Genomic DNA, 23,792 nt, shown 5'->3' with positions numbered 1-23,792 from the left:
GCCGCCGCTGTTAATATTTGTCGGCACAGGGCTCTGGGTGAAAATAAAAGTGAAACTTGAACAAATATAAGAGTGATTGTTTTGATTTGCGAATTTTTTTAATAATTTAGTTTATTGCTTTCTGTTTCATAAACTATAATCAAATAATTTCCTACCATCACCAAGTTTAATAAATTTGTCTATTTTTAAAAGGTACAAAAATATCCACAAATTTACCCATAGTTGGAACAAACAAATATTTTTTGTATTATTGAAAAGAGGAGGGGCATCTGCAAAACATGCTAATAAATAACACTTGACACAAAGATTGCTTAATAAATATTCGTGGAAAAGGATTTTTTGCAAAAAGAAGAGTGGCTGATGCTGTTGTTGTGGCATTTTGGCTTTTAGACTTCGGAGGATGACCAGTGCCAATAGTAGCATTGTCCATGGTGAGGTTTTGAGGGCAGCTTGTAGTGATTCTGGAACAACAACACAATTAATGGAAGAACATCGGAGCTGTTTGACTGCCACAAATGAAGTTATCAATCGTGGTCCTTCAAGTAGGTTGCAGTCATCAAGATTTGCTTGTTTGAGATGTTGTGGCAACCTGATCAACTATTTGATACGTTTAAGAAATACTCCTGAAGAATTGGAGCAACGTTATAAATCAAAAGAAATTGATAAGTTTTTAGAAAAAGAAAAACAAACTTTTCGTAGACAGGCACGTAATAATTTGATTAATTTATAATGAAAATCAAATACCTATTTACCATAATCTAATTAATGCTTTTTTATAAAATATTATAGGTGAAACTTTTACTTTTGGGAGCTGGCGAATCGGGAAAATCAACATTTTTAAAACAGATGCGTATTATACATGGAGTAAATTTTGAACCGGAACTAATAAAAGAGTACCAACGTGTAATATATCAGAACGTAATTCGTGGTATGTTTTAATGTTCTATATCTGTTATGTTATTAATTCTGATAATAGAAGCATAATACTGGATATACCTTTATACACTGCTCATAATTGTCAATGACAATTTGTCATATTCCAAAAAATTAAAATTGTTAGGTTTTTCATTAATATGTATAAATAAAATGTATGTTCAATTTTGCATATTTTGCACATCGCTAGACGTAGCTTCAAAAAAGCTTTCAAATGATACACCATATTGTATATTTTGTATAAGGAAAAACTAAAATTAAAAAAAATAAAAACGGAATTTTGTAGTCGGTCCAGCTCACGAACGGTCTTTGATAGACAAAAATATTTTGGGAACCATCATAAAATAAAACAGATTTTTTGAAGCTGGGTAAAATATTAAATTGAACACAGAAAATCGTGTCCCCTATAGGATATTTTCTTGAAAACTGTCCAGCTCACGAACGGACCAAAGCCAACATATTTTGGGTAAAATCATATTACATAACAGTGAATATTTTTAATGCTCGTTTTAAATGAAACAAATTAAGATCAGAGTCATATTTAGGAATTTATTTTTCTGTTAATATCCTGGATGTTTTTTTCTATAACTTTTATTGTTTGCTATATGGTAACAGTTTTTCAATAAACCAAGTGTTAATATTTCCATTCCATTAAAAAAAAGAGCAACCTGAACTTTCAAAGTTTCTCTCGACTAAAAATTTCTCCTACAAAGAATTGAGTTGGAATACCCAAATAAAATTTTATATTGATCTTTTATTAATACCGTTATTTTTTTTTTTAATAATTTACGCATCGCTACTCGTAATTTTAATGTAAATTTAAATGAAGCCATGATGTAATAAGTACTTAGTGCATTCTGAATGAAGCTTTATAAAAAAGTTTGACATTAGAGTCAGTTCCCAAAAATATCAAAATTTAAGAATTTGAAGAAATCTATCCAAATAATAAGTCCAACGCTTTTTATTATAATAAATTTATATAATTTCATTAAAAAAATTATAATTTTGAGTTCAAAAAGGGCAGATGCAAACATTACAGCCGAGGCCACAGAAAAACGATAAAAACACTCTATTATCAAGGCAAAAGCTATAGAAATTTTTTGAAAATGATAGGAAACGCTGTAAAATATAAGTTTGAGCAAGAAAATAGCAGGAAAAATAAAAACTTTTTTGGAGGGAAAAATATTGACACATACAGAAGATGACTCTCTTGTGAGCTCCATTTACCCTTAAAAAGGAATACATTTAACTTAGATTTTGCAAGCTCAATAATAAGATCTCTCATGTGTAAAAATAATTTATTTATTTATTTATTCGAACAAAGTAATATAAAAGCCTTAATAGGCCAATTAAACTATATTACAGAGGCAAATCCTGAATAGCATACATATGAAAAAAAAGAAGTTTAATAATACATCCCAATAAACATCGATTCAAACCTGTGAATATTTTTGAAAATTTTCTTAACTAAATAATGTATTTTCCAAATTCACAGAAAAAAATAATTCATATCTGGAATGAATTTGGTAATAAATTTTATGAATCGAACATGACTTTTTTTCCCAAACCATTTTCATTCAGAATATTAAAAGTTCATAAAATGTATGAATTTGAACATGACGGAAATTTTTTGAATTTTTTCCTTTTTTCTACGATATTCATGAAAAAATGGCAAAAAGACCCTTATCTACTAAACTGTTTCCATATTCAGTAGATATTAAGACTTTATTAGCGAATTGTGTATAATTAAAAGCCAGAAATTGAAATGTTGAAAACCCAAATCTAAAACAAGAAAACATCAGCAAACATTGTTAAACACCTATTCTTGATAAAATCCCGCCAATACGCGAACATTTCATCGGTTTTAATCTTAAAATCATAAAGAAATACAAAATTTTCCTAAGAAAATTTCAAACATTTTTTAACAAATAGAAAAATAAAAATAAATTTGAAATATTTTAAGTCAAGGCTTCTAGATTATGTTCGAAAAGTTAGAAATTAAAAAATTCATACAATTTAGGAACTTATTCATAAATAACTTAACTTTTAACAATGAAAGCAGTTCATAATATTTATGCTGAAACTTTTTTCTGTGTTGTTTTCAAATTTTAAAGTTTAGCCTTTGAAATAAACATGATAATTTCAAAAAACGTTTAAAAAAATATAATGTGTGATATTTATAAAATTTTCAAAGTTTTGTTTTAATTGAACTTAGAAAAGTTTCTTTCAAAAAATAAAATATTTTAGAAAAATAAAAACAGAACATTTTTTCTACAGCAAGGGAGCGAAAAAACGTTAAATATAGGAAAAAAAATCGGAGATATAAAAGAAAAATATGCTAAAATAAATGTATGAATGTTTTATTTTCAGGTGATGTAAAAAATATATATGAATTTTGCAATAGTTAGCATTATAATTAGGGTTTGAAATATGTATGAAAATAATAATAAAGAATACTTGAAATACGTTTGAAAATTTTTTAAGTTTCAAGCTTACCTCTAGTCTTTTTTTAAATTTCAAATACATTTGAAAAATACGTTTGATTTCTAACTGCCTTTTTGTTTGAGAAGGCCATAATTTTCCATTTGAAAACAAAAAATTTCAAATTTGTTCTCAAAGGCTATGTATGAAATTTGAATAGGTTTTCAAATACATATTTACATCATTTCAAAGGTTTTTGCTTATTGGGATACTATATATAAATATGTACATATGAATTATGTTCTGATTAAATGCTAATGATTAAGTTAATGTTTTTTATACAGTGTACTAATACCGTCCCTGAAATTGAATGATTAGCCATCCCAGTTTTGAAAATACTTATACGTACATATGTCCTCATAAAAGAGTTATACTACTGCACCTACAAAAATAACAAAACACAGGTCGCCATATTCAATTATAATACTTCCAGTTTATTATAAAAAAATAAAACCTGACCACCATATTTAAATAGTTCAACCCGCGTGTTAAGTGAATAAAAAAAGAATTTTTAAAGAAGAAAAATAATTATAGTGCCAAAATAAATAAAAAATAAAAAAAATCTATATAAAATTAAACAAAAAATTACTATAGAAAAGGAATCAGCAAAAGAAGAAAAAAAGTACTGAAAAATAAAACAAAATTAAAAAAAGAGAAAAAAAAATTGTATAACCAATAAAAAAACTAAATTATTAAAAAGTGTAAAAAAAAGAAGAAACAAGTTTATTTAAAAAGTGGCTTTTAAGGAAAGCTTTAAAGTATTATATAATTTGCTAATTGTTTCAGTTTTGGCTAAGATTGAGCACAAACCAAGAAAAATTAAACGATTTGAAAGAAATTTAATATTGTTGTCAGATATCGACATATACTCCAAATTTCAACATATTTCAGTTACAGGAAGTGGTTTAAAAACTCAGAAATAATTTACGACAACATACTAACATAACTCCGAATTTCCGAACTTAATTCCTACTTAATTTAAAGGATAAAATTAGTAGAAAATTCTTATATGGTACTAAAAAGATGCTGAAGAAAAAATAAAATTAGGATTATAATAAACTATTTGTATCGATTTTAATTTGAAAATCATCTACAAATTGTTAAATTTTGATTTTTTTTCAAAGTGGCTCTATTTATGTCGTACATTACATTAAAATTACGAATAGCGACTCGATTGTTTTTTTTTTTATATTCATAACAGATTAGTTCTCCCAACACAATACTTCATAGGAGAAATTTTAAGTGAAAAGAAACTTTGAAAGAGCAGGTGGCTCTAATTTTTTTGTAAGACAGCAATTGATGTGTGATTATTTTGATGATCATCTTGATCAGTATTTGCTTTTTTAATATATTGGTGAAGATATGGAAGTGTAAATGATAATTGAATGTCAAATTGGTAGTGAATTTTATTTATGATGATTCAGTTAAGATAAATTAACGCTGTAGTACTACATTGTTAAATAACTTATTAATATATTAATAAAGCATCAAAATATAATTAAATTTTTGTAAAATTTATACTCGTAATGAAGATCACAAATTGTGTAACGAGCATAACAAACATTTCTTGTAAAAATAAAATATTGAGAATAATACATTCATACAAAATGAAGTACTATCCAGCTCTCTACTTATAATCTAAATTTCTGACAAAAACATCTCAAATAGATAAACTTTGAAGATTTGTTAACAAGGTAGAATATTTTGTAAAAGTACCCGTAACGATACAGGGCTTATATTTGTTTATTAAAGAGTGTCAGTACTATTTGGAATGTGCTCAAAATATATTAATATCGTTGCCCTATATTCAAAAAGTGATAACCCAATCTTGGGACAATGTGAGTTTTTGATCGTAAAGTATTCCTCAATGTATGATCCACGTCTGGTATAAATTTGAAACAAAAGGAGTAATTTTTCCGCTTTTAACAACAATTTTTGTTAATATGTTATCTCAAAGTTAAATTTTTATTGAAGTGCTAACATACATACAAATTTTTTAAAACAAAAAATTTATTTCAAATTCATTTTCTATATTAACAAGATAGACATGCTGAACAAACAACTGGTAAAGATTTAGAATATTGGGGCATTTAAAAAATTTTGATTTTGATAAAACTCGGTACACACATTCTTTGTGCAAATACGAAGTTTAAAGTTCTACAAAGTTTCCAAATCTATTACGGTTTAGATTTTATCAAGGTTCAAAGTTCACATTTTTAAGATTTTTTCAACAAGCATTAAATTTGACATCGTATATATTCTAAACTATTTATCCGATTTTAATCGTTTTAGTTCCATGCGTTAAAACTAATGTTTTAAATAAAATATTGTCGAACTACAAGTCATAGGCTTTAATTGGGGACTAATACGATTAAAATCGGATAAATATCTTAGAAAATATACGTTGTCAAATTTAATGCTTCTTGAAAAAATTCTAAAAAATATGAACTTTGAACCTCGATAAAATCTGAACCATAACGAAGAATGTGTGTTCGAATTTCATCGAAATCGGAGAGGGTTCAGAATCCTACTTTTTTGTTCGAAATTTTTTAAAATTACCCTATTCATTATAAACGTTATTTAAATGTGCAAAATAGTTTTTGTCATAAGAAGGGAATTATTGGTACAATCTGCAAATAATTTGGTATCATTTGCTTTGCTATCATTTCGTTTTGAGATTTTCAATATTTTAGAAACTATAGACTTAAAATTCTCTTTTTGGACCCCTTGCGGTAATACCAACAATCTTATTTATACAAATTCTACCTGTTGAAAATAAATATACGATGAAATACAAGTTTACAGTCTCTTTACTAAAAATAAGTACAATAACCCATACATTTTTCCAAAAAAACTTAATTTTTTCAACGATTTTAACAATATCTTACTTCTGGTCTTTTAATTATTTCGTTTAAATATAAACTTTAAGTACCGTTATTTTTAATGTGGAATAACGGAAAATAATTTTTCATAACACACAAATGTACATTAGTATAACAAATATCATTTCCAAATTATTCGATAATTCCACCAATAACTCCCGACTTACGATAAAAATCGTTATTGTCTTATTAATATTTCGGGGAGTGTATTAATACTTTTTTATATTCAGAAACATTTCATAATTTAGAATATTTGTATTGAGAATAAGAAATAGTAAATGAGCAGATATGTCATGAGTTTTCCTATTTGAATAGTATAAATGGCTCTTAATGGATTTACTGGATTAATTTATATCGCCTTTAAACAAACTATTTCATAAAATTATAAAATAACGCATTTTTTTTAATTCTATTTTTTAAACAAAACATGCTAACTCAGAACAAATATTTGTTATTTTGTCGACCAAAAAGTGATATCTTATAAAAATCGTTAAATGTTCATAAGTAGGAATTAATAAGGTTGTTTTGTTTTTATTAAACTTTTAGTTTACATAAATAAAAACAGAACATTTCTCCACAGCAAAAACGAAAAACGATATATAAGAAGTTGTCGGAAATACGATTGAAAAACATGTATAATTTAATAATAACGTTTTATTTTTAGGTGATGTAAAAAAATATATGAATTTTGCAATAGTTAGCATTTTAGTTAGGGTTTGAAAATTGTTTGAAAACAATAATAAATAATACTTGAAATACATTTGGAAAATATTTAAATTTCAAGCTTATTTCTGCCCTTTTTTCATATTTGAAATACAAAAATATCTCCATTTGAAAACAAAAATTTCCAAATTTGTTTTCAAAGACCAAAATGTCCAACTATGACCCCCTCTATGTCCGGCAGTTCTTGACCGATGAAGCTGAAAATTTGTGTTTGACCAACTATCCGAATCGATGTTTTAAGTTGGATCACTTAACACGAAATTTCCCCTGTCCAAAATGTCGAACGCGTCAATCGAACACATTTAAAGTTTATAAAAATGTCAAAATAAAACTTTTATTTTGTTTTTCCCATCCAACCTACATTTAGAGTCGGGAAAAAGCCAACCAATACGCATAGAATGAAAGAAAAGAATAAAAATAGAAATGTATTATTATGTTAAAACTTTAATAATTTGTACTATATATTTTCAATAATGATGGATTTTATAAAAAGAACAAGTAAGAAGTCTATATTCGCCTTTGCCGAATCTTATATACCCTTCACCATAATGTGTTTAAAAAATATTAATATTATAAAATGTCAATTTATTTCATCTTCCCGACCCTGTCATAACTTAAGCAAAACAAGAGAAACAACAACAATGCTAAACGAAATAAAAAACAGAAAAAACAAAATACACAACGTAATGAAACCACAGCCATCCAAACATTAGAAACAATATACACAAAAAAACAAAAACAAAATACACAAGGCGATGAAGCCACACACAGTGGTATAGGAAAAAAAAAGAGGGAAATAATTCGGTAACTTCTAAACGGTTAATCCGATTTTAATGAAATTTGGTATGCACAAAGAGGAGGTGTTGTCGAGTTTAGGGGATTTTTTAAAACTTTTTTGGGAATTCCGGGATTTCTAATAAGCGAATAAAAAAATGGCGAAAATCGGGAATATTTGGACCCGCTATTATCAAAAAACTAAAGTAAGGACGGTAAAAATTTTAAAATTTTAACTATAAGAGATAATTTACTGCTACGACGACATTTTTTATAGTGCTCGATGAGGAGATTCTATATACGATTTTTTTTTAAATCGGAACTCAAATGAAGAAATAGGATCGTTTTAAAAATTTAACATAGCCGAGGTGTCCTAATTTGAGGACCCCCCGCCGGGCCCCTGGTTGGCCTATAAGTTCCAAATTCAAAACCTAAACTCGACAACACCTCTCTTTGTGCATACCAAATTTCATTAAAATCGGATTAACCGTTTAGAAGTTACGAATTATTTCCCTCTTTTTTTTCCTATACCACTGTGCCACAGCCATCCAAACATATGAAACGAAATACATACACAAAAAAACAAAAACAAAACACACATCGCAATGAAACCAACCTTTTATACAATAAGCAGTGTTGTTGTTGCTTTTTTGATGAAATTTTCAGAGGTTGTCTCGGATTTTTGCTCATATCTCCGTTATTTATGGACCGATTTTGCTGATTTTCAATAGGAAACTTCTCGAAAGTATGTCCAACAGAATTATTGAAGATTTGGATCCCGAAGATATCTAGGGTCTTCAGAAAATTGATTTCAACAAACACACAGACAGACGGACAGACAGACAGACGGACATAGCTTAATCGACTCCGCTATCTATAAGGACTCGGAATATATACTTTATAGGGTCGGAAAATTATATTGTAGAAATTACAAACGGAATGACAAACTTATATATACCCTTCTCACGAAGGTGAAGGGTATAATAACTATAAACATTTCTAGTTTTTCTAAAAAGTTGGGAAAGGATCCTGATGAGCTGGTTTAAGCAACCGGCCTAATGTGCATAGGAACTAGCTTATCCCCAATAACACATTTGATTTTATTCAAAATTTAACTTTAATTAAATTAAAGGCTTGGGAATATTTAGCACATTAATTTTTTTGTATTTCAAAATATCAGGATAATTCATTTTGTTTCGAAATCTTTTGAATCTATTTATGTAGTATATTTTTTATAGTTTTCGTTTCATAACTCTTATATTCTATGCTAAAAATAATCTTGGTTTTTATTAATTGTAGGTATGCAAGTTCTAATAGATGCCAGAGAAAAACTTGATATTCCTTGGGGAAATAACGATCGAGATAAAGATGCAAACGAAACAAAATTAATGGAGTGTAGCACGTTAGAAGCTGAAAAATTTGTTCAGTATGCTGCAATTATAAGGCGACTTTGGCAAGATCGTGGAATAAGACGGGCTTACGAACGAAGAAGAGAATTTCAAATAGTAAATATATCTGAAGATCTGCTTTTACATTAATATATTATACTTACTTTATTTTTAGAGCGATTCAGTAAATTATTTCTTAGATGAAATTGACCGCTTGGCTATGAATGATTACACTCCAACACATAAGGATATTTTGCATTGTCGGAAAGCTACAAAGGGTGTTTATGAATTTTCCGTAAAAATTCAAGTAAGTAAACATTATACAAAGGCAAATCTAGTATATTATTTTTGATTTATTAAGTTAAGATATTTTCAATGTTTAGTATTTAATAACTATATAGAAAATTTTATATATATGTGCTCCAAAAAAACGAAGATGCGAATTTTGCCCGCTCCCCTCTAGAATTGTTCTTTGGGTTGTAAAACTATGTCATACAAAAAATTAGGCTGATTGGATAACGTTAACAGGTGCCGCAACGGCTCTGAAGTTTTCAAGAGGAAATATCGATTTATTTATTTTATTTATTCATAGTAATATAGAAAGCCACTCTTGGCCAATATAATATATATTACAAAGCAGTAATCCTTTTATTTTTTTAGGTTTTTTTAGGTTTTGCTCACAATTGCCCATTTAGTAATAAATTTTTAACTTTATTGTAAAGGAGTTGTAATGTGCTCAGAGTAAGCATTTCGGAAAGATATAAAACACAAAAAATGATTAAAAACTTTAAAAGTTATTGCAAATTCCCCAGGCCATTAACGTGTCTCAGAGCACATAAATTCGAAATGTGATAAAAAAATTTACTTTATTTGCGATATATTCTAAAAACCCATTTTGTTACTTAAAATATATCTATAATTACTCGAATATTAGTTTTTTTTTTAAACGGTAAAAAAATTAGATTAATAATTTTTACAGTTTAGCTGTACCTGCGATTTGAACTCGGCGGATTTCGGGAAAATCGCATTTTTTTGTAATATTTTAGAGAATACGTATTAATTCTTTACTGTTGCTCATTTTACATAAAGTATTATCAGAATATTATAGTCCAGATAATATAAAATATATATCGGGAGTTTTATTAAAATCGGTCATTTTTAACCCGTAAACTGTAGAGTTCAAAGGTCAAATTTTGCAATATTTAGGAATTTTTAGTGTACCATATTGAAATAATATTTATTTGTCGGCATATTTTCCGAAAATAACTGGAATTTATCGTATATAGTCCGATATTTAAAATATAGTGAAAAAAGTAGATTAACCCTTTAAGGCACTTACCGAAATGCTTACTCTTTGCACATTACAATTCCTTCACAATAAAGTTCAAAATTTATTACTGAATGGGCAATTGTGAGCAAAAACTGAAAAAAATGATATTTTCCCCTTGTAAATGCACTTGGAAACTTCAGAGCCGTTGCAGCACCTGTTAACGTTATCCAGTCAGCCTAATTTTTTCTATGACATAGTTTTAAAACCCATAGAACAATTCTAGAGGGGGGACCTGTCAGACAATCTTTTTTCCTTCATACAAGCTTGAATCACTCTAACATACATATACACTTATGTATATAACGTGACTAGACACTTCCAAAAACGGTATTATTCCATTTCTTAAATTTCTTTTTAATAAAATTTCCCGTTTTTGCTACTTCTTTTAGTATTACAAAAGGAAAGATAACATTAAAAAAATCCAATAAAATTTATATAAAATATTCTAGTATATTCTATATCAATTTCCTATTGAGAATAATGTGCATTCAATGCAGTTTTACTCATTGGAAGCACAGAAATCCTCTTTTCAACTATCTGTTTCGCTTTTTAAGTCAAAACGTAGGTTCTTCTTTATAATAGACTTAATTTTGGAGAACATAAGTAATGATAACACAAGCCGAAAAAGTTTTAACCCAGAGACCAAAGTATATCTTTCCAATGAGCTGAATCCGAATCTGACCTCAGAATTTCTCCATCACATCTGAGATTCGAGATATTGTGTCCTGAAATTTGAAATCATCAAATTTGAATCAATCAATTTTTGGCCATTTTTGAGACGTTAAAACAGCGCCAAGACAACTTTATTTATAAAATGTATGCCAACTGAAAGTCCATTCTGTCAGCTTTAAAAAAGTATAAAATATTCTAGTATATCCTATATCAATTTCCTATTGAGAAGAATGTGCATTCAATGCAGTTTTACTCATTGGTTTCGACTTTTTTCAAATTTTGTCGGCCTGGGTAATCTTTTAATTTTTTAAAAATATACGAAATATTAAAAAAAATCGCTAGTTTTTTAATATTTTGAAAACAATTTTTTTTAATTTTTACTTTTTGAGTAAAATATAAGATTTTAGGTACGACTTTACGTATGGAAAATCAAATGAAATTCTATCCGTATTTTAAACAAGTTAGAGTGCCATATTCGAATGTGCCGAATCTTAAATACCCTTCATATACACTGCGAATTTCTTAAATAAGGAATTTTTTAAGGATTTTTTATGCATTATTTGAATAAGGAATTTTTATATTTTAAAGAATCTAGACGGAATCGTGCAATTTAAATCGATTAATGTTATAATGCCATAACAATTGAACAGCTGTATTTTATATTTCAAAAAATGGGACGAGAGAACGCCTTTAAAAGTTCCGAAAAACTGAGCGGTAAAGCTGTCCAATAAAATCTAGTGATTTTAAGCTCCTGACAATCCTATTCCGATTTTTAAAGACTGATTTGCATAAATTTGCTTACCTTTGTCGTATACATTTCTAACAAGCCTCCGCTAACCATTTTCCATCATATAAACCTCGAATAATATGAAAGATAATTTAAGATTTATACAGTTTGTTCACGTAATCACTGTTTTACAACTCTGCAGTGTAAATTGGAAAATTTTCTTGTTACCCAGCAAAAAAAGACGTGCAAAAAAAGTAGTAAACGCATGGGTTGAACTGATAATGAACTGGTTCATATTTAGGGGAAACATGCATGATTTTAACATTAGCGTGTCATTGGCATGCATGTGTTCGTATTTTGAAAAATAGTTCGCCATTTAAATGAGTTCTTATAACCAATGAATATTCGATGATTCTCAAGCGAATTTTCATTGGTGCACTATATTTATTTAAAAATGCATTAATAATGGTATTTCGATTTAATTATCAATATTTAAATAATTTTTTTGTGTGATATTGATAAAAATAAAATAAGATAAAACATAACTAACTGATTTTTATTGGATTTAAATTCATGCAGAGGAAAAATACCCATTGTGTTTTAAAATCCGTTAAACAGTCTTGGTTTTTTCCTTCTCTTATTAATGTTAAAATGGACTTAATATTACTAGGTAGGTAGGTACCTACAAAAACAAAAATCTAATAAAAAAATTAATGTAATTTTTAATATTTATTGTATGAAATGCACGTTTTCGTTAAATCTCCTAAGAGAATACCAAATTATAGTAAAATATTACAATTCCTATAGTGGAGTTACATGAGTGAATTTGGGTGCATTTTTCATGCCTTCACTGATGACAAATTTATTAGAATTTAGGCATGTATTTAAAACGCATTAAATAGAATACGTACAAAAGAAATCATGAAAATATCCCTTCTTCTTTAACAACTTCAAATTTTTTTTGCTGGGTAGTAGATCCACAGTATGTGTCCAAATAAGTTTTCAAATTGTGAAAACGCGTCTCTTAATATCCTCTTGTACGATGCTCCAATCGTTTTTTCCGTCTCAAATGCAAATGAGACAGTGTCATATTAGGTTATGGCACCCCACACAAAAACTCCACCTTCTCTGGTGTACTTACGATGAAAATGAATTTCTTCGTTCTTATTAATATAGATTAAAGACGTGCAGTAGTACACCACAAAGTATTTGTAAAACAAATACACCATGGTGAGTACCTAATACCATAAGTATAAATGAGAGAATGAGTGTAACTGATATTGTATGCTTTTGCTTGTGCTCATCCACTCTATCCACAAAAACAATACCAGTTGCTTATGGTTTTGAGTTGAATACTGTATTGTATTTGTTTCTTGCTCTCAAATAACTGTTGTACTACAAATATTTTTGACTATTTGTTGTTACTTATAGTAATACAAAGAATCTATATTGATGCAGTATGTTTATTTATATTAAATAAGATTATTTCAAAACAAAAGAAAAATATGTAATAAATGAATAATAAATTAGTGAATATTTTTATATTTATTTTTAATTTTTTATTTATTTATATTTTTATTTAATATTCTAGTTCAGTTCTAGTTAGTTCCAGTTCAGTTTTCAGTTTTTTTATTTAATATTTATTTAAACTGAAATACGATTTCAATTACCAAAACCTCGTTTTCAATTATTTTATTTATTGAAGTTTCATTTTTGATTGATTTCACACAAAATTTTAATTATTTCTAATTTTGTTGTTGTTAAATACGTATTTGATTATACATTTTTATGATTCAAACACAAAATGAATTGAACCATTTTAAAATTTTCGATTAATCGTTTAACTGAATTATTTTTAAAATCTGTTTTTTCTGTGATATTTTCTGATAGTAATTCAACATTTTCTGAAAATAATTCTAGTGAACTATTGAGGATATTGAAATTAAATTTTACATAAATATTCTTAGGTGGTCTCCAGAGTTATATTTTTTAATCGACATAAAATCAATAATAAATGAAAAGAAAATAAATATATATTCCTTATCATCATTTATTTGATAAAAAAATTAAAATACAACATTTAAAAGAACATTTTTTTTTTAATTTTGAAAAATGTCTCAAAAAATCTCAAAAAAAGTCTAAGCCTAATATCTGATCTAAAGAAAAGTGTAACGAGAAACAGCTTTTTGTGATTTAAAGTGGGCACAAGTCTCAAATGATGTGTATTGTCGTAGTGAACTCGAAAAAAAATAAAAAATAATTTTCCCACCTATTGAAAATAATGATCTCAGTACAAATTATAAAAAAAGTTTTCTACATTTTTTAGAAAAAATAATCATAAAATTGTTTGAAGTACTTTTATTCCACAGAATTACTTTTAGTGCTTCAGAATTCCTACATAAATTAAAAAAGTCATTAAGTAAAAAGCTAAATATTTTTGTAAACTTTTCTTAAAATTACGATAATTTTTACATATTTCGAAAAAATTCAAAATCTTTGTGTCCTTTGTAATGCGCTAAATAAAAGTCTTTTTGTGGACCAAAAATGTTCCTAAAAATTTTACAATTTAGGGAATATTTGAGATGAATTTCGACAAAATTTAAAAACTTATTTTTTGGCAAATTGTACTGAGATCAGGATTTTCAATTAGGAAACTAAGGACCCTTTCAAAAGTTTTGTTTTGTATTTTTTCATTAAAATGTTTTTTTTTTAATTCGGATCATAAATGCATTTTTATTGATTTTAAAAAAATTGAGTCGAGGTGACCAATTTTAAGGGCCTTACCACTGGACTCCATTGGACCTACGGAGTCTACAGATTGTAAGTAGATACGCAAACACCTCAGCTCTAACTATGTTAAATTTTGCTACGATATCTCCTATAGATCACGAGATACCGAATATACATTATAAAATAATAAAAAAATGTTTGTAAACAACTGTGTTTTTATACGCTTGTAGCATACAATAAGTTATTTGTTGTACAACCATCATTATCTATTTTATTTGTTTGGCAAAAGTATAGCAAAACAAGTATGTTACTCTTATTCTCTTTGTACTCACTCACACAACCTATGTTTGAGAAAATAACAATATCAACTTGTACCAAAACTACTCAACTACTCATCAACACGCACTCACAGTAGTAGACACTACAAAACTTGTGCAAACAGTTGTAACTGTGCACGTCTTTAATATAAGGTGTGTTTCAGAATTATAAGAACACTTTTTATTATAATATTTTTCTTAAAAATGTTTAATAAATTTTATAAATTATTTTGGAAACATGATCATCTTTGAACGTGCTTTTCATGGATGTGCAATTTGTCTCCATTTCTTTCGTAATTTCTAATATTTTTCAAATAACAAGTTTGTCTGTGTTTCAAAATTATAAAAACACTTCATTATTTTTTAAAAATTAAACACAATTTTAAAAAATTATTTGGTAATTCGGCCTCCCTTATATTTTGTAAGATTAAATATTCCAGAATTCACACTTTTTACTAAAGTTTTTATTATATTTTGATAAATATTTGATGATTCCTGTGAAATTCCATTTTTTCGTAAATTAAGGCTTTCGTACGTTGATTTCCCAAGTAAACTCGATTGGGTTGTATCCCCTATAGACTTTCCATGGGCTTTACATCTAGTTAGCACTGCTGACCACTCTAAAGCAGGTGTATTTTTGGTGTTAAACCAGTTTTTGAAAAATCTTATGTTGGGTATAAAGCATTTTCTTGCTGAAAATTTAGTTTTTTGTTGGACTTTGTGTCATGAAAAGCACAAAATTAATTTTTAGAGTTCTGGCGAAGGACGTGCTGTTAACTTTACATAAATGAAATTGGAATTGGAGGCAGACGTCGGAGCAAAAAGCTGCACTAACCATCAGCAACCCATCACCAATATTTTTCTTGGGAAAGTGTAGAGAATCCTTGCTCATATCTCCCCAATATCCTTATTTTCTATCTGGATTCCACTTTTTTCCTTCGAAAATATAAACAGATGTAAAATTTATAGTTATTTTCCCATTTACAAAAAAATAGATAAAATCATACTTGGATGTAATTTACTTGCATGTTTTCTTTCGCGAACTGGAGCTTTGCAGTAACATGATGGGGTAGTAACCGCGGAACTTGCATCATTTTTAATTATTTTGAATTATTTATTTCTGAAATTGTCCTCCACACTGTTATTTTAGGCACTGAAACGCCAATCTGAGCTTTTGTATATTTTAAACTCAAAGTTGAATTGTTCTTTTTACGAATAATATGGGGTATTTCTCGCTGGGAAAGAGTTTTCTGTCATGCTGATCACTTGGTTTGTGCTCAATTATCACGATAAATAAAAAAAATAACAACTTTCTCAATCCTATCCAATTTCTGAGCAATTTGCCTAAATTTCAAAAGTTGGTCTTTTATGGCCGAAATTTTACCTTTTGCAGGGTCAGAATTAAAAAAATCTACATGGTACATCAAAGACACAATTTTTTTCTTTATTTTAGGAACAATTATATCCAAGATTTTTGGCCTACTAAGTTGCATAATAGGTTTTTATTGATTTGGTTTTATAATTATGCAACATTAAAATAACGGAAAACTTCCAGAAATGCAACAACAATAATCTCAAAATTATTTTTTTGTATATGTATAAATAGTAAATGCAAAAATGTATTATTTGTACAAATTTTTTGTAGATCCATTCAATACTTGAAGAGAAATTCGAAAAATATATTTGTTCTTATAATTTTGAAACACACCTTAGATATAAAATCTGTATTCATCTAACCCATTGATATTTGGCGTTTTAATCAAGAAAAAACAACTTTGAACAACTTATTCCTTCAAGTCATTGCATTCGTTGCATATTGAACGCCCTAAGCTTTAAGATTCTAATTCAATAGTGGTTTCTTTCGAAAGTTTCGACAAAATGTGACATGACTTTAACATACGACAAACTATGCAAACACTTTCATTCACTCCGCTTTCTTTGCAAAATTTTCCGAGGACATGAACGGATTTGAAATATGTCTTCAAATTATTTTGACTAAACTAACAAAATCCGCTAATTTTTTCATATAACTAATAGTAAGAGTATGAATTTTGTCCATAATTTTGTAATATTCCAATATTTAGTTTACAAGGTATTTTCGATTAAAGTTGACAAAACTGAATTCCTTCCCAGCAAAAAAAGTAGTAAATGCATGGGTTTAACTGATAATGAACTGGTTCATATTTAGGTGAAACATGCATGATTTTAACATTAGCGTGTCATTGGCGAGCATGGGTTCGTATTTGGAAAAATAATTCGTCATTAAAATGAGTGCTTATAACCAATGAACATTCGATGTTTTTAATACGAATTTTCATTGGTGCACTATATTTATTTTAAAATGCATTATTGAAGGTACTGTGAATTAATTTTTATGATTTAAATTAATTTTTTATTGTGATATTGATAGAAATTATGTATGATAACAAAATAAAACATTAATGACTGATTTTAAAATGCATTAAAATACCTATTATATTTTCAAATCCGTTAAATAGTCAGTCAACTTGTTTTTTTCCTTTTCGTATTAAGATTTAAAAATGAACTTGATATTACTAATTTTAACAAATATTATATACAAAAACCTAATAGAATTAATGTTATTTTTAATATTTATTAGTTTAAAATTCACGTTTCCTTTAAATCCTAAGAGAATACCAAATTACAGTGAAATGTTACAATTCCTATATTACAGTTACATGAGTGAATTGGATGCATTTTTTCATGCGTTCACTTATGACAAATTTATTAGAATATAGGAATGTATTTAAAACGCATTATATTGAATACGTACAAAAGAAATCGTGAAAGTATCCCTTCTTCTTGAATAGCTTCAAAATTTTTTTGCTGGGTTATTTAAGCGATTCGCAGTGTATAAGCTAGTTTTTTTTAACACGTGGAATCTTTATTGAAATTTATACTTTATAAATGTTGAAAGCTTAAATAATAAACAAATAATGGACCGATGCATATATATATACAATACAAAATATATTTCCATAGAGTTGTATTATTACTTCATTATTTATTTACGATAACGATACGGAAGTGGGCTATATGGGAGCTATGGTTATTTATGGACCGATCCGGTCCATAATATATAACATATCGTCACCTGAAACGCAAACGGCCCTAACTAACCAAAAATTCAAAATCGATTTTAATGTTGATTCTAATGTATTGCATCAAAACAAATGTCCACACCAAAAATTGGATTCCCTTAACAAAAATTATCGATTTTATTGACCAAAAACAAAAGGCCCTATCTACAAAAATATTTCAATATTAAAGGTAAAAAGTCCAATTTATCGATTTTTATATACGCCATTGTCAACTATCATAACAAATGATAGGTTTCACTATTAAACAATTTGTTTATTTACTACAAATAAATCGCGTTGATTGAAACAAACTTTTCAATATAAATAGTTTTTTGCTTCTCCCGTAAAATTTTAAAAATGTTAGATAGGGCCGTTTGCGTTTTAGGTGACGATATATTCCTCTAGATTTGATCATGATATCATAACTAAATAATGAGCTATTTACGATTAAATACTTTTCAGAAAAGGGTTTTATATGAGAGCTATGATTAATTTTGGTCCGATCTGAAAAAAATTTCGTCTGCGTAAACAATATATTAGTGTCAAATTTTGTCCCCATATGGTTATTGGTTAATGAATTTTGTTCGTGATGATTTTATTGCATATTACGTTTAGACTATTCCGCCATTCTCCTCTACACAAAATTTTGACAGATTATATTACTTGTGGGATTTTTGACGAACTTCCAATTTCAGACTAGTAATCTTTAGCCACACTAAAAAACTATCATAACAATATCATAAAAGATAGAGAAACAAAACACTAGAAGAACCAAAAAGAAGAGAGGAGAGAGGAATAAAAACAGTTTATTTCCCAATTTCAACGTGTAAGTTTTTATTGAATAGATTCCCTAACAAAGAATTTTGAAAGAATATGAGCCGCCCTATAAAACCCAGTCGAAGAAATGACTTATTCGAATGGCTGTTATGCCATTCTACTATTACTGAACTGGTTGGTGATGTCACGGATTCTCTAGAAAATCAACCTATAATAGTGAAAGATGGATGGTTTCAATCTTCTATCCCTATCATCAATGTCACTTCATTATCATGCACATCGCAGTGCCCTGGCACTCAGCACAGTCTAATCGTAAACAGTCTCATAATGTTCCTAAGGGTATTTCTACAATCTACAACCAGGCTCGAATTTATTGATTATTTGAGGTAGCAAAGTACGATGGGTATAGCTAGAAATAAACAAAAAATTATATTTCAATAAATTTATATTGTTTTTAAAATTTAAAAGTCGTTAGTAATATTTTTTGCGGAAAGCCGAACAGCTTTCATTGGCCCTTAGGTATTATTAGCCAATTGAATAAAAAATACCAGAAAAAGTGCTATAGTGTGGTGATAGAGTCAAAATTTTAAGTTACCCCTAATATATGTAGTTACCCCTATATGGCCTGTTGTGGCTTCTTATATTGTTTGAATACAAAAATAAATAAATAGGCAGTGAATAAAAGTATTTTTTCTCAAAAAATTTTGGATTTTAAATTTAAATATTTTTATATTCTACACTTACATGAATGTCTTTAATAATATATTTCACGGTTTTATTCTATAAAATGGATAATAACTTTTTTAAATGATTATACATATATGTCAATATGAAAACTCCAAGGGCCGGCTTTATAGTTCACTTTACTACCCTTAATAAGAACTGTAAAAGCCAGCCTTAAACTATTATGTGATATTAATATGAACCTTTAGAATTATAAATTCAATAATAATGAATTAAAAAATTCACCCTTTTTCAGACAATAAACGAGTTAAAATTCTTATGCGAGATAAGGGCTTTTTAAATAATAAAAAATAATATTTTTCTTTTTAGAATATCCCTTTTGTTTTTGTTGATGTTGGAGGGCAACGTACACAAAGACAAAAATGGACTCGATGCTTTGATACTTCGGTAACATCGATTATATTTTTAGTTTCTACTTCTGAGTTTGATCAAGTTCTAGCTGAAGATAGGTAAGTATCGGTTTAAAAAAAATTGTAAAATTAGAGTACAAAGGCATTTGTAGCTTTATAAACGTTTTGCAAAAGAAAAAAGATTTTAGCTAAATTTCATAATTATTTGTATATATGAAATAGGATTTGAATTTGGGAAAGTTTATAGCAGACTATAAAAAATCATAAAATTTTACTTTATCGACATACATTTAATGGTTTCTAACTCCATACTTAACTCATTTTCAGCAAAAAGTGGGCCAATACTATTTTAAACATTAAACAATATTAAAAAAAATAGAAAAAATTCTAAACAAATGGAAAAGCATTTTCTATTTATTAATTTTTCAAAAAATGAACTAAAAAAAACGTTTAATCTGAAACAAAATATGCAGTTAAATGGAAAAAAACTATCTCACGACTCGAACAAAATATGTATGTTATTTATGTATTACATCGTGCGACCGTAATTAATGGACTTGAACGAGACCATATACACATAAAGAGTAAAACTGTTTACATTTTCTTTTAAGGATGTAAAATTTTTAAATTCATTGTTATATTCTTAAAAAATCTGTGATCACAGTTTTAGTCTTTATGTGTATGTATAAAGAAATATTAAGAAGCACAGTCTTACTTTTGCAATGCAATCAAAAAAGTTTTCGCGTCAATGAAGTTAAAAATTCTTTAGTTTATTTGAAATATTTCTTATGTTGATTTTCGATTTAAATTTTTGGATTAAAAGGCAACACTTGTATCTTCAAAACAAAATATAAGATCTGAAAATCTGTTAAAACTATAAAACTTATGATTTTCAAAAAATTCTCTTTCACAAACTTAACTATAATACCAGAGATAGGTTAGTGCACGAAATTATTAGTTAAATCAATATTTAACTAGCACTAAATATTATTTCAAAAAAAATTTTTTCACTAATTTTCAGCAGCTTAGTGGTACTGAAGCTTATATTTTTAGCACTAATATTTTTTAGTGATAATGTTATATTTTTAACTATAACTCAATTGAGTGGTAGTGTAGAAAAAAGCATTACACTCAAATAGATAAAAATTTTAACAAAAGGCTTCATTAATTTTTTTGTAAGACAATAAATGATTCAATTTTTCAAAAGATACATCTATTAAAATGGAAAATAGGGTAGAAGGGGGACCATACGCCACTTTTTTTTTGAGGCGGCCTCAAATTAAAACCACAATACATATTCTTAATTTTTGTCTTGGTTCAGATACTTAGATATGTTGGCTTTAGTTTTATCCCTTTCAATCTTTCCTAAGTCATCCTCATGCACATATTTTTTTAACTTTTCCGCACTGACCAAAAACGGCGATACCGCCCCATCCATGGGGTAAATGCGCCAAGGGGATGGGGCAGATTTGTCATTAGTAAAATAAAAGAAAAAATTACAAAAATAAAAACTTATTTTGCTGTTTTATACTTTAATTCATTAAACAAAGTATAATAAACCAGATATTTATTGTTTATTTCACAAAACTTAACAAAAAAAATTAAAACAAATTATTACTGATTTTTTCTATATTTTAACCAAATTTTGTTCTACATCACAAACATTACATATATTTGGCGAATGTGCCCCACGGGCAGTTCTGTGGTTTAGTTTCAATTTTTTTCGGGCTTCAAATTATATTATCGAAGATATTATGTCTTATTATTCACTATTATTGACGTTCTATTACTGACCAATATATTTTTTCTATCACAAAAACTAAAAAAGTTAGCACAAAAAATTCACACAGTGAAATATTTTCACAGCCCTTTGAAAAACAATTAATCACGTCTGCCTCCCATCATATGTAAAGTTAATCTTTCAACCTTTCAGGGATGATAGATAATCGATAAACGCAAACAAAATTTGGTAATGCGATAAAATCGATTACTCGGTTTTCAAGTAATTCGCTTTGGCAGATGTGCCCCTATGGCGAATGATCCCCCTTCTACCCTACAGATTTTGTTAGAGATGACACTAGGATGAACCCTACATATGGTTAAAAATTTTAAATATCACTATCACTATTATTGAGTGAGGTTTATATTTTTTAATTCATCGCTAAACATAAATAAAAGTAGTGAATAATTTTGAACTACCACAAATTATTAGTGATAGTTAAAAATTAGTGGACTACCCCCATCTCTGATACATACATATAATAAAAAAAAAATTAAATAGTAAATTATATTTATGATTTTTTTTTTCAGAATGACAAATCGTCTAGAAGAATCTAGAAATATTTTCGATACTATTGTAAATAATAATACATTTAAAGGTATTTCAATAATTCTGTTTTTGAATAAAATGGATTTGTTGGAGCAAAAGGTTAAAAATCCAGAGACTGATATCCGTTGGTTTTATCCACAATTCAATGGTAATCCTCATTCGCTTTTGGATGTCCAAAATTTTATATTGCAAATGTTTATGAGCGTTCGCAAAAGTCAACAAAGTCGCACATATCATCATTTTACAACTGCCATAGACACACGCAACATAAATGTTGTATTTAATTCTGTCAAAGATACAATTTTACAACGAAATTTAAATGCATTAATGTTGCAGTAATAATTTAATGTATCTCTTACCAAAAAAAAGTAATAAATTAAAATAACAGTTATTTTTCTTCCACTAACTGATAAACGAAAAATCTCGGCAATATTACGTTAAAATTTATATAAATGGTTCAAACATAATAATAATATTTGTTTAATTTTAATAATGTATTTGAAGTTATCTTTTAATCATTTCTAACTATTGAACATGAATAATGCAGTGCCAAATGCTTTTAACAAATGTTTATATTGTATTATGTAAACAAATAACACGTGCATAAGTAACATTAATAATGCCGATGATCAACAATTATGTATTTGTAATGTATATATTTTTAATATCCAATTGAATTATTTTATATTTTATATCATGTTTACACGCATTTAAGTGTATAAGTATTTAAAAACTAGGCTCACACGTATTTCTATATAAGCTGTCAATTACAAATATTATATTTAATTATTTAATATACACCAAAAAAACTACATATACATATATTAACAATCATATTCCGCACTGTAAACTTACATTTTATTCGAGTATATGATGATGTTTTACTTATTTATATATTATTAATAGTCGTGGTAACATTTCAAATTTACAATGTATATTATTATATATCTTAAATATATATTTTTTGTATGTCTTAAAGATGTTCATTTTCTCATAGAGAAATATGCACATGTGCTAAAAAAATAAATTTAATAAAAACCCCGTATTATTTTAGTTCAATGTGTTTTATTTTATTAGTATGAATTCATATAGGCCAATAAATATCGTACATATTACAAAGTACCAATCTATGCATATAAATATACATCCACCGTAGATGTCAAACATGACAGAAACAAAGAAATATTTCCCTCCATTAGAATTTGATGGCTGATATCTAAAATAAAAAGTATCTAAGCAGTATTTAAAGTATTTGCCTACTATTTCAAGTTTAAGGTTGAACTAACCAAAATCCATACATGGGAGTAGTTAATTATATCGACTATTTAATTGACGATTTCATTAGCATTAAATTGAAAAAAATATAATTATTATTTTTTTTTTTTTCATTAGCATTATTTTGTCTAATGGTAATGCTTTTTAATGAAACGATTTCATTAGTAATTATTTAAAAAGAAATTTTCATTACCAGTATTAAATGAATTTTAAAAATTTTCGAACATTAGTTCGAATTTAGAAATTAATTTCGAATGTC

General features: G+C 27.4%; 1 protein-coding gene and 1 long non-coding RNA gene across 5 annotated transcripts; both read left to right on the top strand.

Moving 5' to 3' along the window:
- On the top strand, positions 1 to 23,317 carry LOC119603833 (guanine nucleotide-binding protein subunit alpha homolog). Of its 3 annotated transcripts, none has more exons than XM_037956061.1 (7): positions 1 to 72; positions 193 to 703; positions 790 to 928; positions 9,093 to 9,298; positions 9,357 to 9,488; positions 19,889 to 20,028; positions 22,240 to 23,317. In XM_037956061.1, the coding sequence occupies exons 2-7, from the start codon at positions 401 to 403 to the stop codon at positions 22,595 to 22,597; spliced, it is 1,278 nt and encodes a 425-aa protein (XP_037811989.1). In that variant the 5' UTR covers positions 1 to 72; positions 193 to 400; the 3' UTR covers positions 22,598 to 23,317. The 3 variants fall into 3 exon arrangements, with proteins under 3 accessions (XP_037811989.1, XP_037811979.1, XP_037811997.1); XM_037956069.1 differs by having other exon boundaries at positions 35 to 49; XM_037956051.1 differs by having other exon boundaries at positions 15 to 703.
- LOC119603850 lies at positions 4,044 to 5,081 on the top strand. 2 transcript variants are annotated; one of them, XR_005231439.1, is made up of 3 exons: positions 4,044 to 4,426; positions 4,616 to 4,810; positions 4,947 to 5,081. It is a non-coding gene; the product is annotated as an uncharacterized LOC119603850 (long non-coding RNA). The 2 variants fall into 2 exon arrangements; XR_005231440.1 differs by lacking the exon at positions 4,616 to 4,810 and having other exon boundaries at positions 4,947 to 4,990.
- Positions 23,318 to 23,792: the final 475 nt, after the last annotated feature.

This window comes from Lucilia sericata, unplaced genomic scaffold, assembly GCF_015586225.1.
Source record: "Lucilia sericata isolate MDLA Ls3-8-SP2 unplaced genomic scaffold, ASM1558622v1 Contig000010F_arrow, whole genome shotgun sequence".
In the NCBI taxonomy this organism is placed as follows: domain Eukaryota; kingdom Metazoa; phylum Arthropoda; class Insecta; order Diptera; family Calliphoridae; genus Lucilia; species Lucilia sericata.
This window is presented reverse-complemented; position numbering and strand designations above follow the sequence as displayed.

Coding starts and splice junctions, on each gene's coding strand:
- LOC119603833 (XM_037956061.1), top strand. CDS start 401: ATGACCAGTGCCAATAGTAGCATTGTCCATGGTGAGGTTTTGAGGGCA. Junction 704..789: donor AACAAACTTTTCGTAGACAG/GCACGTAATAAT, acceptor AAAATATTATAG/GTGAAACTTTTACTTTTGGG. Junction 9,489..19,888: donor AATTTTCCGTAAAAATTCAA/GTAAGTAAACAT, acceptor TTTTCTTTTTAG/AATATCCCTTTTGTTTTTGT.